The 15,873-nt window shown below is 38.4% G+C and overlaps 1 protein-coding gene and 1 long non-coding RNA gene across 2 annotated transcripts in view; both read right to left on the bottom strand.

Annotated features, from left to right (window-relative positions):
• Positions 4,540-5,136, bottom strand: LOC107621040. Its single transcript, XM_016323087.1, has one exon. The coding sequence runs from the start codon at positions 5,134-5,136 to the stop codon at positions 4,540-4,542; it is 597 nt and encodes a 198-aa protein (XP_016178573.1).
• Positions 14,881-15,873, bottom strand: part of LOC110268193 — a 1,469-nt gene continuing 476 nt past the window's right edge. Inside the window, exons 2-3 of the long non-coding RNA XR_002356306.1 lie at positions 15,714-15,805; positions 14,881-15,067 (exon numbers count right to left, since the gene is read on the bottom strand). This is a non-coding gene — a long non-coding RNA (uncharacterized LOC110268193). The remainder of the gene's footprint in view (positions 15,068-15,713; positions 15,806-15,873) is intronic.

Below are 15,873 nucleotides of genomic sequence, written 5' to 3'. Positions count from 1 at the left end.
AAATACCTGAAATTGTCCAAAACACAAAAACTCATAGTAGAATCCAAAAATGTGAATTTAACTCTAAAACCTATAAAAATTTAATAAAAACTACTAAAAACTATATAAAAGTGATGCCAAAAAGCGTATAAAATATCTGCTCATCACGTACGCACACTGCTCCGTGCGTACGCACACTAGCCAAATCTTCCAGCCTCAACTTTGTGCAATGATCGAAGACGTTAGTGTGCTAACATTAGTGAGCTAACTTTGGTCACTAACGTTGCTTTCTTCCTTGAGTCACGTTGGTGCTGGCGTTAGTGAGGTAACTTGGCCACTAACGCCAGCTTCTTCCTCTTTCTTGGCAGTGTTAGCACTGGCGTTAGTGGGCTAACTTAGCCACTAATGCCAGCTTCTTCTTATAGAGCACGTTAGCACTGGCGTTAGTGGCTAACTTGGCCACTAACGCCAGCACTTCTTCCTAGAGCCAACGTTAACCATGGCATTAGTGGGCTAACTTGGCCACTAACGCCACAGCCTCAGCTTCTTCTCTGCTTCTCCTTTGCTTCTCCTTTGCTTCTCCTTGCCTATCATCAACCAAACAAATGCATCAAAACTTTGCCATAATCACAAGGTAATGCATCATTCATTGCATCAAGTAATTCTTGAATCAATCTCATGAAAATGTTTATAATTCACAATGTTTGATTGAATCAAGACGTGCATACATTACTCATTCAAATGCTTGCTCATTGACCAAGAAAATACATGAAACCAAGTAAAAACTATAGAAAATTCATACACCACAGGCACTTTACTTGCAATCAAATCCTTGAGACATTGATGCCCAGCACCTCTTTGGGTTACTAAATGCTTTGTAGCAAGGTTGCTCTTGACAATGGACTTTTGGTTGATAATCTCGGGTAAGTTAACGCAAGTTATCAAGTGATGAAGCACTCCTTAGAAGCTAATCATCCAAGCATATCCTAGTACAAAAGCATCACAGGCATATTTCTTTAGGGTCATGCTATTGGTGCCTAGCTTATTCATTGTTTTCTTCTTTCTTTATTGCCAACGTTAGCACTGGCGTTAGTAAGCTAACTTGGCCACTAACGGCAGCTTCTCTCTTTTTTTCTGTTTCTTTCTTTTTGCAAGGATCTTTTGTTCACAAAGGTTTCATACAATGCACACTAAGCCTATACTTAAGGGATCACTCTACCCTTCCATTTTATTTGTGAACTTACTAAGTACTCAAGCATGTACCACCACATAACCTTGGGATTTTTATTCTATTTTCTAATAAATTGGACTTTTAATCTTTCTCTGTTTCATAACATTTTCTTTTATTGAAGCATAAGGAACAAAGCATATAATCCAAGCTAGATGAAATGATATAGGCACTTAAACTAGCAAGCCAAGATAAACATAAAGACAAACAGAATACAAATGACTTAAAAATAGACTCATGCACTAGATGTGGAGGCATGTTCTGTTTCATACATGTAATTCCATATTTAACTTGATGAAAAGGAAGCTGCACCACCTTTTACTCCTTGGCTTGCTTTCCCTTCTTCTTCTCTTTTTCTTGATCTCCCTCCTGTTGGCTGCTTGCACCTCCTTTCTCCTTCTGCTTTCCCACCAGCCTCTTTCAAAAGCCAGCATTCTCCATCTTTTTCTTCAGTTTAGCTTCATTGCATCTTGCTCTTTCTATTTCTCTTGATTCCAGCCTTTCAAAAATGTCATTATACTTTTGGATTCCCTGGTACAAATGAGGCAGATAGCCAACTAAATAGTTAAGTCTAGCTTGAGTACTCATGTCGTACTCGACCCTGTCTAAATGCCTCCCTTCATTGAGAACCCTGTACTCATTAAAAGTCTTCATGTGAAAATTCTGGTGTTGATTGAGCTCATGAATGCGCTTTTCTTGATGGATCTACTTTTCGGCCACTTGATGGATGGACTCACATAGTTGGGAGTAATGCTCTCTTTGTTGCTCCATGAGTTGCATGTGTAGCTCCCTTTGTTGATCCATCATTTGGGATTGGAATCCCCTTTGCTGATCCATTAGCTGGAGTTGGAAGTTCCTCTGTTGTTCTTGGCTTTCCAAATATTGCCTTGATAGACCATCAATGGCTTCTTGGATTTGGCTCATATCCACGGTGGCTGGGGCTTGTTCTTCCTCTTGTTGCTCTCTTTCTTGATGTTCCACTTCTTGTTGTTCCACTCTCTTCTTTCTTTGAGGCCTTCTCTAATTTTGAGCAGCTGTGACATATGCCATCCTTTGAGGAGTGATTGGCTTGCCAACAGACACCCATTTTGGGTCTTGATCCTCAAACACCACCTTAGCTTTCTTGCATAAGCGTAGGATGGTTCTAGGATAGTAAAGCCAAGCATCCAGATCACTTCTCTGCTGTCTCTTGAATATCCTTTGCTATGATCTCATGAACTCTTATTTCCCCTCTCGTCATTATACAATGAATCATGGTCGCTCTCATGACATTGACCTCCAAATTGTTTGCAGTAGAGAGAATGGATCTCCTTACAAGCTCGAACCATCCTTTAGCTTTCGGAATAAGGTCCCCTCGTCTAATGAACCTTGGCATTCTCTTTGAGTTCCTTACCCAATCAGCCCCTATAACACAAATGTCATTAATGATTTGTTCACAGTCGGGGTCACCACTCACTCTTGTGTGATAGCTAGCTTCTTCAAATGGTGTTGATCTAAGCTTGAGAACCCTCATGATAGTTTTCGGGCTAAAATCAACTTCTACCCCTCTTACGTAGCTCTTATAAAAAGTATCATTTTTTGGGTCTTCCCTCACCACATTAGCATAAAACTCCCTGACAAGAGTTGTATTTACTCGTGTGAGCGAATTGGTGAGAAGTTTCCATCTCCTCCTTTCAATCTTCTCCTTTATCTCATGGCATTCATCATCCGGAAGTTAGAAGGCTAACTCGGACAATATCTCTTTTGGTTCCATCCACTCGAGTTGTATTTCATAAAACACAGACTTAAACTTCCAATTGTCAAAAGGAATTTCCTCTACAGGTTCCTTTTCCTTTCTTCTTTTTGAGCTTGATGATGCCATTGGTTTGCTTCAAGGTGGCCGAATGGGAGAGAAAGAAAAGATAGGGAAGAGTGGCAAGTATAGCTCGTATAAGGGAGAGTGAGAGTGTAGCTTGAGAATGAAGATAAATGATTGTTTTGAGTGAAAACAAGAAGTGAAGGGTGGCTGAATGAAGAAGTATAAGGACGAGACTTGGAATCAAAGAAATACAAGAAGTGAAGTGTGAAAATAAGAAAGTGGTTCTTTAAAGGTGAGGTCCGAACCAAATGGAGGTTATTTATAATGAAAGGTAGCGAAGGAATGGATGGTATGGATTCATTTCATATGGTGGAAATGAAGGGTGTGCATGCAAAGTGGAGTGGGGACAAGGATTACTTCTTTATGAGGTTGGTAGGTTCGGTCTTCAAGGTGATCTTATGACACACCTAACTAACCAATGTATGCAAGGTGGTGCTTTCCAAGGAGCAATTTTCAAGTACATGTGACTAGCCCTTGTTGTAAAGTAGCCGAGCCCCTTCCTTGAATTGTCATTTCCATCAATCTCTTCCTCCATATCCCTATTCAAAACAAAAAACAAAAATGCATCAAATTAGTGGCAGAAAAAATAAAATGTAGCAACTAACTTTTAAATTTTATTAATTGACCAAATAATAAAAAAAAAAAACTAAGTATTCCTCATGAATTAAAACCAACGTGACTCCTTGATAAGTATGCATGTAACATTTGTGGACACCAAACTTAGTGTTTGGTCATGTGGTGTAAGGAAATTGATTAAACTCCAAAGATATACATATTATGAACCTTATGTATCATCCTAGGTGTCTTGCACACCAAATTTGTTGTCCACTATATGTTTCACGCAAGAATTCAATTAAATCCTTGTCACTTTTTATTTGATTTTTAATCATCATGAGGATTACCTTATTATCTACTATCAAAGCATAAACTCAAAACGATATAGAGCATGGGTTGCCTCCCATGAAGCGCTCTTTTATCGTCACTAGCTTGACGGTTGTCCTCTGTTAAGGAGGTTGATAATCATAGTGCCACAATTTGTCTCTTCTCACTGTGAGCTTCCTTCCGGTGTCTTGTTTGATGATTTCTATGTGTTCCAGTGAAAGGATCTTGCTCACAGTATAATATCCAGCAAAGTATGGAGATGTTTTCATTTGTTGATAGATTAGCCTCACTTTGTCTCCTGGTGAAAATCCTTCAGTTGGAATGTTCTTATTCTTCTATCCTTTAGGCACCCTTTTCTTGCTGTTCTTCCCCTTTTTTGATGATTCTTTCTTCTTAGCAGGCTCAATATCAGGAGCTTTCTTCTTAGTTGTCACCTCTGGGGTCTTTGCTTGTAGTTCTTCTTTAGCTTCTCTGACTTCTTGAACCTTCTGCCTTTCTCTATTTTCGTTCTTCTCCCCTAAGGATGAGCTTATGAGTTTTAGAGATGACTCCTTGGGCTTCTCCTTCCAGCTTGGGTCTTCATCCTCAATCCTCATACAATTTTTTTTTTAGCAGGGTACTGTATTGCTTTGAAAACATTGAGGATTATCTGTTCATCATGTACCCTCAGAATAATTTTCTCTTTCTCTACATCAATGATGGCTCTTGCTATGGCTAGAAAAGGTCTTCCCAGGATAATTGAGTTATGTCCCTCCTCTTCCATATCTAGGATCACAAAGTCAGCAGGGACTCTATTAGGTGTCTTAAGGGATCTATCAGCAAGCTGTAGTGACATCCTTGTGGGTTTAACCTCTTCTATGAGTAACTTTTTCATCATGGAGAGGGGCATAAGATTTATGCTGGCACCCAGGTCACAGAGAGCTCTCTCTATTGTCACGTTACCAATGGTACATGATATGAGGAAACTCCTTGGGTCCTTAAGTTTGGGTGGCAAACCTTTTTGGATCACAACACTGCATTCCTTGGTGAGGATCACAGTTTCATTCTCTTTCCAGCTCCTTTTCTTGGTGATGAGTTCCTTGAGAAACTTTGGATAAAGTAGCATTTGTTCTAAGGCTTCAGCGAGTGGAATGTTGATCTCCAATTTCTTGAAAATCTCTAAGAACTTAGGAAATTGTTGATCCTTCATCTCCTTATGCAATCTCTGAGGGTAAGGTAATTGAGGAACATATGGTTTCACTTCCTCTTTCTTCTCTTGTGTTTGTGATTCTGAGATTTGCTTGCCTTTTCTTGGAGCTTGTGATTCATTATCCTTCTTGGGGATCCACCTTATCATTTTCCTCAATCTCTATCTCTTCCTTGCTATCAACCTTGTTCTTTCCCAATGTTTTACCACTCTTAAGTTGTATGGCCTTACACTCCTTGTTTGGATTTGGGATGGTGTCACTTGGGAAGGCATTGATTGGCCTCTCAGCAGGCTGCTTGGATAGTTGTCCTATTTGTCTTTCAAGGTTTCTCATTGATGCTTCATAGTTCTTGCTTGCCATCTCTTGATTCTTCATGAGATTTTCCATCATAATTGCTAGATTAGAGATCCTTTGAGACTCTTAATGTGGTTGGGATTGTGTGTGGGATGTTGATGGTTGGTAAAAGTTGTTTTGGTTATTTGAGGGGTTATTTTGTGGGTAGAATGTGGGTGTAGAAAAATTATTTTATGGTTTTTTGTTTGGGTTGTTGTTAGTGGTATGATGGTTTTGGTTGCTTGTGTTGCGAAAGTTATTGGGATTGGAGTTCTTTTGCCATTGGTTCTGATTGTCTCCCCACCTTAAGTTGGGATGGTTCCTCCATGAGGAATTGTATATTTCCCCATGGAAATCATTGTGGGGAGAACTTGTGTTGTGCATATACTGGACTTGCTCAGGCTGCTACTCATTGTTGTATGCCTCAAAGCTTTCTTCATTTTGGCCCCATACATTTGGAGCTTGGTTTGTTGTGCTAATTGCAGCCAATTGCAGTCCATACATCCTTTTTACCATCATTTCCATCTGCTGCTGAATTTGATGATGCATTAGCTTATTCTGGGCCATGATAGCATCGACACCCTCAAGCTCATATACACCTCTCTTTGGAGTTTCTTGTCTCTTCGAGGAGTAAAAATACTGATTGTTAGCCATCATGTCAATGAGATCATGTGCCTCCTCTGGAGTTTTCATCATTTGAAGTGACCCTCCCGAAGAATAATCCAGTGCCTTTCTTGCTTTCATAGAGAGACCTTCATAGAAATTCTGAAGCTTCACCCATTCACTAAACATATTCGAAGGACATCTTTAGATCAGTGCCTTATACCTCTCCCATGCCTCATATAAAGATTCTCCCTCTAATTGTCTGAAAGTTTGCACTTCAGTCTTGAGCTTGATAATTCTTTGAGGGGGTAGAACTTGACCAAGAATTTGTTAAGCAAGTCATCCCAATTTGTGATACTCTCTTTTGGGAAGGTTTCCAACCACTGAGTTGCTTTGTCCTTTAGAGAGAAGGGAAACAGGAGTAAATTATAGATGTCTGGGTGTACTTCATTAGTCTTAACAGTGTCACATATCCTCAGAAAAATGGATAGGTGTTGATTAGGGTCCTCCGAAGCATGGTGCATGAATTCCCACACCTTCGTACAGCTGTACTAGCAAGTGCACTGAGTCGTCCAAGTAATACCTGAGCGAGTCAGGGTCGATCCCACGAGAATTGTGGTTTGAAGCAAGCTATGGTTATCTTGCAGGTCTTAGTAAGGTGAATCAGAAGTTGTTGGATTTGTGAGATCTAAACTATGTTGACATGTAACTAATAAAATACTCTGTATATTAGAAGGGAATCAGTAATAGGAATGTAGTTGAGGATTGGAGTTGCTTTATCTTTCTGAATTAACTTTGGTAGTTACTGTCTTCTTTGCTTGTGAGTGATTTCTTCTATGATAGGCTGTATGTGATCAATGCCATTGCCCGTGGTCATTGATCTCCTCTGCTCCAGATCAAACTCCATTGTTCGTGGTCATCCAATCTGACGGAGGGTGAAGTTCTAGCAGCTCATTCTCTTGCCAATCCTACTCAAAATGCGACAGGCGAGGTCGAATCTTCCGGATCAGAGAATGATGCTTCTTGGGATTCTAGCCTATACCACAGAGACCCCAATCTCCTCAGAAATCGACTGAACTGATGTCTCAAGAAGTTCCCAAGAAAGTCGTGGATTAGCCGTCTGAGAGATGCATAATCAAGTTGACGGTTCGTGCTTTCCAGCCACATATTCACACGAACCCAAGTAGACACGGGTGATTGTTAGGCACGTGGTCCTAGTATGATGAACAGAGCTGATTGTCACTGATCATCCTATTTACCATGTTGAAGAACGAGTATGCATCTTAGAAATAAATCAAACATGGATCGAAAAAGAAACAATAATACTTTTATTAATTCATAGGACTCAACAGGACTCCTCCCCTCAACCTAGGAGGTTTAGAAACTCATACTGAGAGAAAATACAATGGTGGTAAATGAAAATAATGTGTATGATGGTAAAAAGTGTACGAATAACATGAATCTAGTCCCTTAAATACTAAACAAATGACTAGTAAGGGTAAAACAGTCGTTTTCGTGCTAAAATCCACTTCTGAGGCCCATTTGCTGAGTGTTTGGGCTGAGCTTTGCTGAGATCCACGTGCTATGAGGCCTCTAGGATGTTGAACACTGGCTAGGGGGTCCTCTTTGGGCATTTGGATGTTTGTCTCTTCTCCTTGGGTGCTGGATGCCTGGAAGGGGGCAGGAGGCTGGCGTTGAACGCCAGTTTTGGGCCTTCTAATCTGAAGTAAAGAATGAACTATTATATATTTCTAGAAAGCTCTAGAAGTCAGATTTCCAAAGCCACTTCTACATTGTTGGAAAGCTCTGGAAGTTAGCTTTCAATAGCCATTGAGAACTTTCCATTTAATCCTCTGTAGCTCTAGAAAAGCTCTTTCCAGTGAAAGGAGGTCAGATCCAGACAGCATCTGCAATGCTTTGTCTCTGAATCAGACTTTTGCTCCAACTTCTCAATTTTTGCCAGAAATTACCTGAAATTGCACAAAAACACAAAAAATCAAAGTAGAATCCAAAAATGTGAATTAAACACTAAAACCTATAAAAACTTAATAAAAACTAAACAAAACATACTAAAAACTATATGAAAATGATGCCAAAAAGCGTATAAAATATCCGCTCATCACAACACCAAACTTAAACAGTTGCTTGTCCCCAACAACCTAAAAACACAGTAGGATAAAAAGAAAATTAAGATACAATAAATTTCTTAGTTTCCAATGAAGCTTAGTTACAACTTGATGAGCGGGACTTAATAGCTTTTTGCTTCTGAATAATTTTGGCATCTCACTATCCATTAAAACTTAGAATAGTTGGCATCTTTAGGAACTTAGAATCCAGATGATATTTTTGACTCTCCTAGTTCAGTTCTTTTTTATTCTTGAACATAGCTTTCAGAGTCTTGTCGGTGACCCTAAGCACTTTGTTTTCCAGTATTACAACTGGATACATAAATGCCACAGACACTTTAATTGGGTGAACCTTTTCAAATTGTAATTCAGCTTTGCTAGAATCCCCAGATAGAGGTATCCAGAGTTCTTAAGCACAATCTTTTTACTTTGAATCATGACTTCAACCGCTCAGTCTCAAGCTTTTCACTTGACACCTTCACGCCACAAGCACATGGTCAGGGACAGCTTGTTTAAGCCGCTTAGGCCAGGATTTTATTCCTTTAGGCCCTCCTATCCACTGATGCTCAAAGCCTTGGATCCTTTTACCCTTTCCTTTTGGTTTAAAGAGTTATTGGCTTTTTGCTCTTGCCTTTTGGTTTAAAGAGCTATTGGCTTTTTCTGCTTGCTTTTCTTTTTTTTTCTTTCTATTTTTTTGTTTTTATTTTCGCATGCAAGCTTTTTCTTTTTCTTTTTGTTGCTTTTTCTTGCTTCAAGAATCAATTTTTGGATATTTCAGATTATCAATAATACTTCACTTTTTTCATCATTCTTTCAAGAGCCAACATTCTTAATTTTAATTTCAAATATGCACTGTTTATTCATACATTCAGAAAACAAAAGCAATGCCACCACATCAAGAAAATTGAACTATTCTTATTATAAACTTGAAATTCATGTATCTCTCAATTCTTTTCAAATAAAAGTTTCTTTTTAAGCAAGGTGAGAGACATATGGAACATTTTATATCCTTAATACATCAATGCAAATGATCATGCAACAAGAACAAGAGAACAGATAACAGAAAATAGAAAAATAATAAAAGGGAAATGGAGTAAAAGAGAACGAATCTACTTTTAATGGTGGCGGCTAGTGCTCCTCCTTGAGGATCCAATATGGTTCTTGATCTCTTCAATGTCATTCCTTTGTTTTTGTTGAGGCAGCTGCACAGGCTCATGTACATGCTTTCTAGTTTTCTCCATCCTCTTCTTGTGGGGGCAAATGCCTTTCCCTTCCTCTTCCTTGAGATTTTACCAGTCTTTGGTGCCATACTTAGGAGTGGTAGAAGTCAAAAAATAAAGCTTTTGTAACACCAAACTTAAGAGTTTTGCTCGTCCTCGAGCAAATAAGAACAATGGGGAAGAATAGGGTAGAAGGTGGGGTAGGTGGAGCTTCTGTGGGACCCACTGGTCCTGAGAGGCTAGGAAATTCAGATTCCATTCCCTCTGCATTGGCGTTTGAATGCCCAGGGTCTGCTCCCTGGCTAGCGTTCAACGCCAGTAACACTCCATCTGGAGTGTTCTGTTTTCACTGCTTAACATTTCTGTCTCTGTTCTGATTGATGCATATGATGCTAAACCTACAAAAAATAACTTAAAGAAAAATAAAATTAAGGAAAGTAAAAAAAATTAATTAAGGTTAGGTTGTCTCCTAACAAGCGCTTCTTTAATGTCATTAGCTTGATAGACAACTCCTTTTAAGGAGGAAGATAGTCATAGAGGAATAAATCCTTACTCCTTACTGGGAGCTTCCTTCCTGTGCTCTCATGGAATAGCTTAATAAGCTCAAGAGACAGGATTTTGTTCACTGCCTGAGGCAGGGTTGCACTTGCAGCAACATGCTGGTGTCCCTTTTTGTCACTCCTCTCTTCCATGGTGAATACCATGATGAGATAAGTGAATATTACCATCTTCCGTGGTGAAAATTCTTCAGGAGGGATAATTTTGTTTTTCCAGCCCCTAGCTATCTTCTTTTTGGGGCCTTCCTCCTTGGTTGATAGTGTACATCCAACACCAAACTTACATTTTGTCTTAGGAGGGATTGAATGAGTTCTATTTAAGGGAAGAGGCTTGAATGCTGAATCCTTTATGCAAGTGCCTCCCTTGTCAGTGGGTAATGGAGGGTCAAGAACCTTAAACACCATCCAGTCCTTATGCAAGGTAATCCTTGTTTCTTGTGCCTCTTGGATTCCCAGCTTCTTCATCACAGAGAGTGGCATGAGGTTGATACTTGACCCTAGGTCACACAGAGCCTTCTCAAAGGTCATAGTGCCTATGGTGCAAGGAATCAGGAAGCGTCCAGGATATGAAAGCTTCTGAAGTAGCTTCTGCTGTACCAAAGCATTGAGTTCTTTGGTCATGGAGTTCTTTGAAAAGCAGTAGAGGTTCTTCCTCTAAAGGCTTTGTACCAAATAGCTTGGCACTCAGCTTCATAAGAGCTCCTAGGTACCGAGAAAATTGCTCTTCCCTAGTGTTTTCATCCTCATCAGAGGATGAGTATTCATCAGAACTCTCACACTGCAGGAGTACATTCAAAGGAACCTCTATGGTCTTTATGTGAGCCTTGGCTTCCTTTGGTTATGGATAGGGGTTTCTTGAGTGGGAATTGAGCACTCAGAAGGTGTGCTTTTACTGGCGTTCAACGCCAGCTCTATTAGCTCTTTGGGCGTTGAACGCCCATGCTGTGCACCCTTACTGGCATTAAACGCCAGTTCCTCTATCCTTTTGGGTGTTGAACGCCCAGCAGGGGTATCCTTGCTAGCGTTTAACGCCATCTTCCCTGGCTGGTTAGGCGTTGAACGCCTAGTGAAGGGTTTCTCAATGGCGTTCAACGCCAGAATGCCTACCTATTTGGGCATTGAATGCCCAGCCAATGCTCCCTGGATGGCATTTAATGCCAGCTCTGCTGCCAGGATGGGCGTTGAACGCCTCGTGAGGGGCTCCTCACTAGCGTTCAGCGCCAGGCTTGCTGCCAGACTGGGCATTGAATTCCCAGTGATATGTTTTTCACTGGCGTTCAACGCCACCCCATTCTCTCCAGATTCAGCCTCTGCCTCAATGATAAGGGCCAGACACTCTTCTCTTGGATTCACTTCTGTGTCTCTGAGGAGAGTGTTAGGGTGTCTTTGATGTTTCTAAGGAAGGTTCCTCTGAATGACTGTATTGCACTCCTTAGTAAGAGCTACTATCTTTACTTCCTTCTAATCCCTCTTGTTATTCAGTATTTCCTTCATGAACTTAGCATATGAAGGCATTTATTCAAGAGCCTCTGCAAAGGAGATTTTGATCTCCAGTTTCTTAAAAGCTTTTAAGAATTTGGCAAATTGCCTATTCTTTTTTGCTTTCTGGAGTCGTTGAGGGTATGGTAACTTGGCCTTGTACTCATCAATCTTGGTTGATGAAGGCTGAGTACCTTGTGTCTTGGAAGGGGGGTTACTAGCTTGCTTAGGAGGGTTGTTATCAGTATGTGACTGGCCTCCCTTGCTTGGGTGTTCAACGGCCATATTGCTGCCCCCTTCCTGGAATTCAACGCCAGGGCTACTATTCCTTTTTGGGCATTCAACTCCCTTGTTGTTGTCCTCAATTGGGCGTTGAACGCCAGGGATGGATACCCCTTCTTGGCGTTGAACGCCAATGACATTCCTCTTTGGGCATTCAATGCCCTCAAAGATATCTTGGACATCAGTCTGATGTTCCTCTGTTAGCTTTTCTTTCTTGTTGTACTGAGTTTGGGTGTTTAATAATTTCCCACTCCTCAGTTGAATAGCCTGACATTTCTCTGTTATCTGCTTAGATAACTGCTACCTTGTTTGACTTAGCTGGGCTTCTATATTCCTGTTAGAAGCATGAGTTTCTCGCAAAACCTCTTGCAGTTCCAGTAGTTGCTGGGCAAGGGCGTGCAGTTGCTGAGTCAATGGGCCATCCTGTTCTGGAGGGTTAGGTTCAGTAGAAACTGCCTTAACCTCTCCTTTTATAGAGGTCTCAGAGAATGAATACAGATGTTGATTAGTGGCAACTGTCTCAATAAGCTTTTGAGCCTCTCCAATGGTCTTTCTCATGTGTATGGAACCACCAGCAGAGTGGTCCAAAGACATTCTAGCCATGTCTGAAAGTCCATAGTAGAAGATGTCTAACTGTACCCATTCTGAAAATATTTCAGTGGGATATTTTCTTAGCATCCTCCTATACCTCTCCCAGGCATCATAAAGAGATTCACTATCTCCTTATTTGAAGCCTTGGATGTCCAGCCTCAGCTGGGTCATCTTTCTTGGAGGGAAGTATTGATTTAAAAACTTGTCTACTAACTGTTTCCAAGTTTTCAAGCTAGCCTTAGGCTGGTTATCCAACCACCTCTTTGCTTGGTCCTTTACAGCAAAAGGAAAGAGCAATAGTCTGTAGACATCTTAGTCTACTCTCTCATTGTGTACTGTATCAGCAATCTTTAAAAAATCTGCTAGGAATTCTGTAGGTTCTTTTTCTGAGGAAGCCCAGAATACTAGCAGTTTTACTGCACTAGAGTAATTGAGGGTTGAGTTCAAAGCTACTTGCTCTGATGTGAGGTATGCTAATACTTCTTCCGTAAAAGTCAGCAGTGAGATTTGTATAAGATCCAGAGTTCTTCTGAACTCTTCATTCCCATTTGGGTTCATGATGAAGAAAGGTAGAAGAAGAGAAAGAAGAATGAAGGTAGAAGGAATAGAAGAAGAAATAGAAGTACAAAGGATAAATAAGAATTAAAATATTTTTATTTTTATTTTATTTATTAATTAATTTCAAAATTAAGATTAATAATTTAAAAAAATTGAAAATTAAATTATAAAATTCGAAAATAGAAGGGAGAGAAGAAGAAAATAATTTTTGAAAATAAGAGAGAAGAATTAGTTAGGAAGTTTTGAAAAAGAAGAGAGAGAAGATATGTAATTAATTAAGAAAATATTTGAATTTAAAATTTAAAATTTAAAATTTGAAAATTAAAATTAAAATTTTTGAAATTTAAAATTGAAATTTGAATTTTGAAATTTGAATTTGAAATTTTAAATTTTGAAATTTTAAAGTTTTGAATTTTGAAAAAAATCAACAAGATAAGATAAAGATTTGAAAAAGATTTTTTTTTTGAAAAGGTTTAATTTTAAAAATTGAAATTTGAAATTTAAATTTTGGATTTTGAAATTGAATTTTGAAATTTGAAATTTTTAAATTTTGAAAGTTGAAATTTTAAATTTGAAATAAGATAAGATAAGATTTTGAAAAAGATATGATTTTTGAAAAGATTTGATTTTGAAAAGATTTGAATTTTGATTTTTAAAACTAAAATAAGATAAGATAAAAATTTTGAAATTATAATCTGAATTTTTAATTGAAATTTTTGAAAATATGGTTAAATTAAAGATAGAAAAGATATTTTTTGATTTTTTTGAATTTATTGAGGAAAGAGAAAAACACATAAAAGGCACCAAACTTAAAATTTTTAGATCTAAATGGACCTAGTGTGCGAAAATTGGAGGGAAAAATATAAAGGAACACTAAACTTAAAAATTTTAAGATCAAAACAAAAAGAAACAGAAGAACACTTTGAAGATTAAAAAGAATACCAAGAACAAGACTTAAAAAATTCAAAGAACACAAGAACATGTAAAAGACACCAAACTTAAAATTTTTGAAAACCAAAAATAAAATTTTCAAAAATTTAAAAGAAAAACACGAGAAGACACCAAACTTAAAGATTTGACATAATGTTTAACCAAAGAAAATATTTTTTGAAAAATTTTTAGAAAGAAAGACTTAAAGAAAACGAAAATTTAACCATGAACAAAAACAGAAAGACTCAAATCAAGAACAAAGATTAAATAAAGAAAATAAAAATATTTTTGAAAAAGGTTTTAATTTTTTCAAAAAAGAAAAAGAAGAAAATAAAATTAAAAGACTCAAATAAGATAAAAATTACCTGATCTAGGGAGCAAAACAATCCGTCAGTTTATCCAAATTCGAACAATCCCCGGCAACGGCACCAAAAACTTGGTGCACGAATCCCCACACCTTCGTACAGCTGTACTAGCAAGTGCACTGGGTCGTCCAAGTAATACCTGAGCGAGTCAGGGTCGATCCCACGAGAATTGTGGTTTGAAGCAAGCTATAGTTATCTTGCAGGTCTTAGTCAGACGAATCAGAAGTTGTTGGATTTGTGAGATCTAAACTATGTTGACATGTAACTAATAAAATACTCTGTATATTAAAAGGGAATCAGTAATAGGAATTGTAGGGAATTACTAACTTGGCCACTAACGCCAGCTTCTTCTTATAGAGCATGTTAGCACTGGCGTTAGTGGCTAAATTGGCCACTAACGCCAGCACTTCTTCCCATGGTGTTAGTGGGCTAACTTGGCCACTAACGCCAGAGTCTCTGCTTCTCCTTTGCTTCTCCTTGCCTATCATAAACCAAACAAATGCATCAAAGCTTTGCCATAATTACAAGGTAATGCATCATTCATTGCATCAAGTAATTCTTGCATCAATCTCATGAAAATATTTATAATTCACAATGTTTGATTGAATCAAGACATGCATAAATTACTCATCCAAATGCTTGCTTATTGACCAAGAAAATGCATGAAACCAAGTAAAAACTATAGAAAATGGCTTGTGAAACTAGCCAAAGATGCCTAGGCATCAGTGCGTACACACGGAACCTATCTCGGTCCCTTGAGGGCGTGTGAATGATGTGTACGCAGGCATAGTGCATATGTAGGAAGTTGAATTCATGCATACGCAAGAATCCAAAAGCATGAGTACGCAGACATCGTGTGTGTGCAGGGAACCTAGTTTGGTCACCAATTCTGCATAATTCAGTTTTAACCACCAATTGTCAAACACCAATACCGTTTTCTACAAAAATTGTTTTTCTTTCATTCTCTAACGGTCTTAAAGTAGACATTCCCAGTTTTAATTCAAGATAAATTTCATTCATTTCCAAATTCCGAGTGCCAAGTTATGGCCCTCCAAAGTTGACCAAAATTACCAAATTACACATTTTGTGCAACATCCGAAACAATCCTTCTTAAAATCCTTTTCTTTTGTAACCAATACCCAATTCTCACCTTAACCGTCCTACAACTTTTATCCCCTTAGAAGCACCCAATTTAACACTTCCAAATTCTCAATCTCACTCAACCTTAATCTTATTTCTTACAAAAAGTTTCCAAATAAACAACAATATCTACCGCAAATTCAATTATATATATTCCTCATAAAAACTCCAATTATAACAATCATACCACAACTCATCAATATATATACTAAGTATTAGAAACTCACTCAATCAAGGCCTCCGACCATTTTCATTCAACAATCAATAACCATCCAATACCACATTCATATTAAACCATCATTATCAACAACATCAATCCAATAATATCTTAAAGTCAACAAGCTTAGGTTTTGACATAGCATTATATATCACTTATCCGAAACTAAAACCCGTACCTTAGTTGACGGCGGTCCCAACCTCTTAAAACCTTTTCTCTGGCCACTCTAAGCTTCAATCAGTTCCTCACCAATCCAAGCTTCAATCAACTCTATTCAATCTAAATTCATTCACATTTCACATTGTTCATACTAGGATTTTCACACAAATTAGGGGTAA

Source organism: Arachis ipaensis, chromosome B10 (genome assembly GCF_000816755.2).
Source record: "Arachis ipaensis cultivar K30076 chromosome B10, Araip1.1, whole genome shotgun sequence".
Classification (NCBI taxonomy): Eukaryota; Viridiplantae; Streptophyta; class Magnoliopsida; order Fabales; family Fabaceae; genus Arachis; species Arachis ipaensis.
This window is presented reverse-complemented; position numbering and strand designations above follow the sequence as displayed.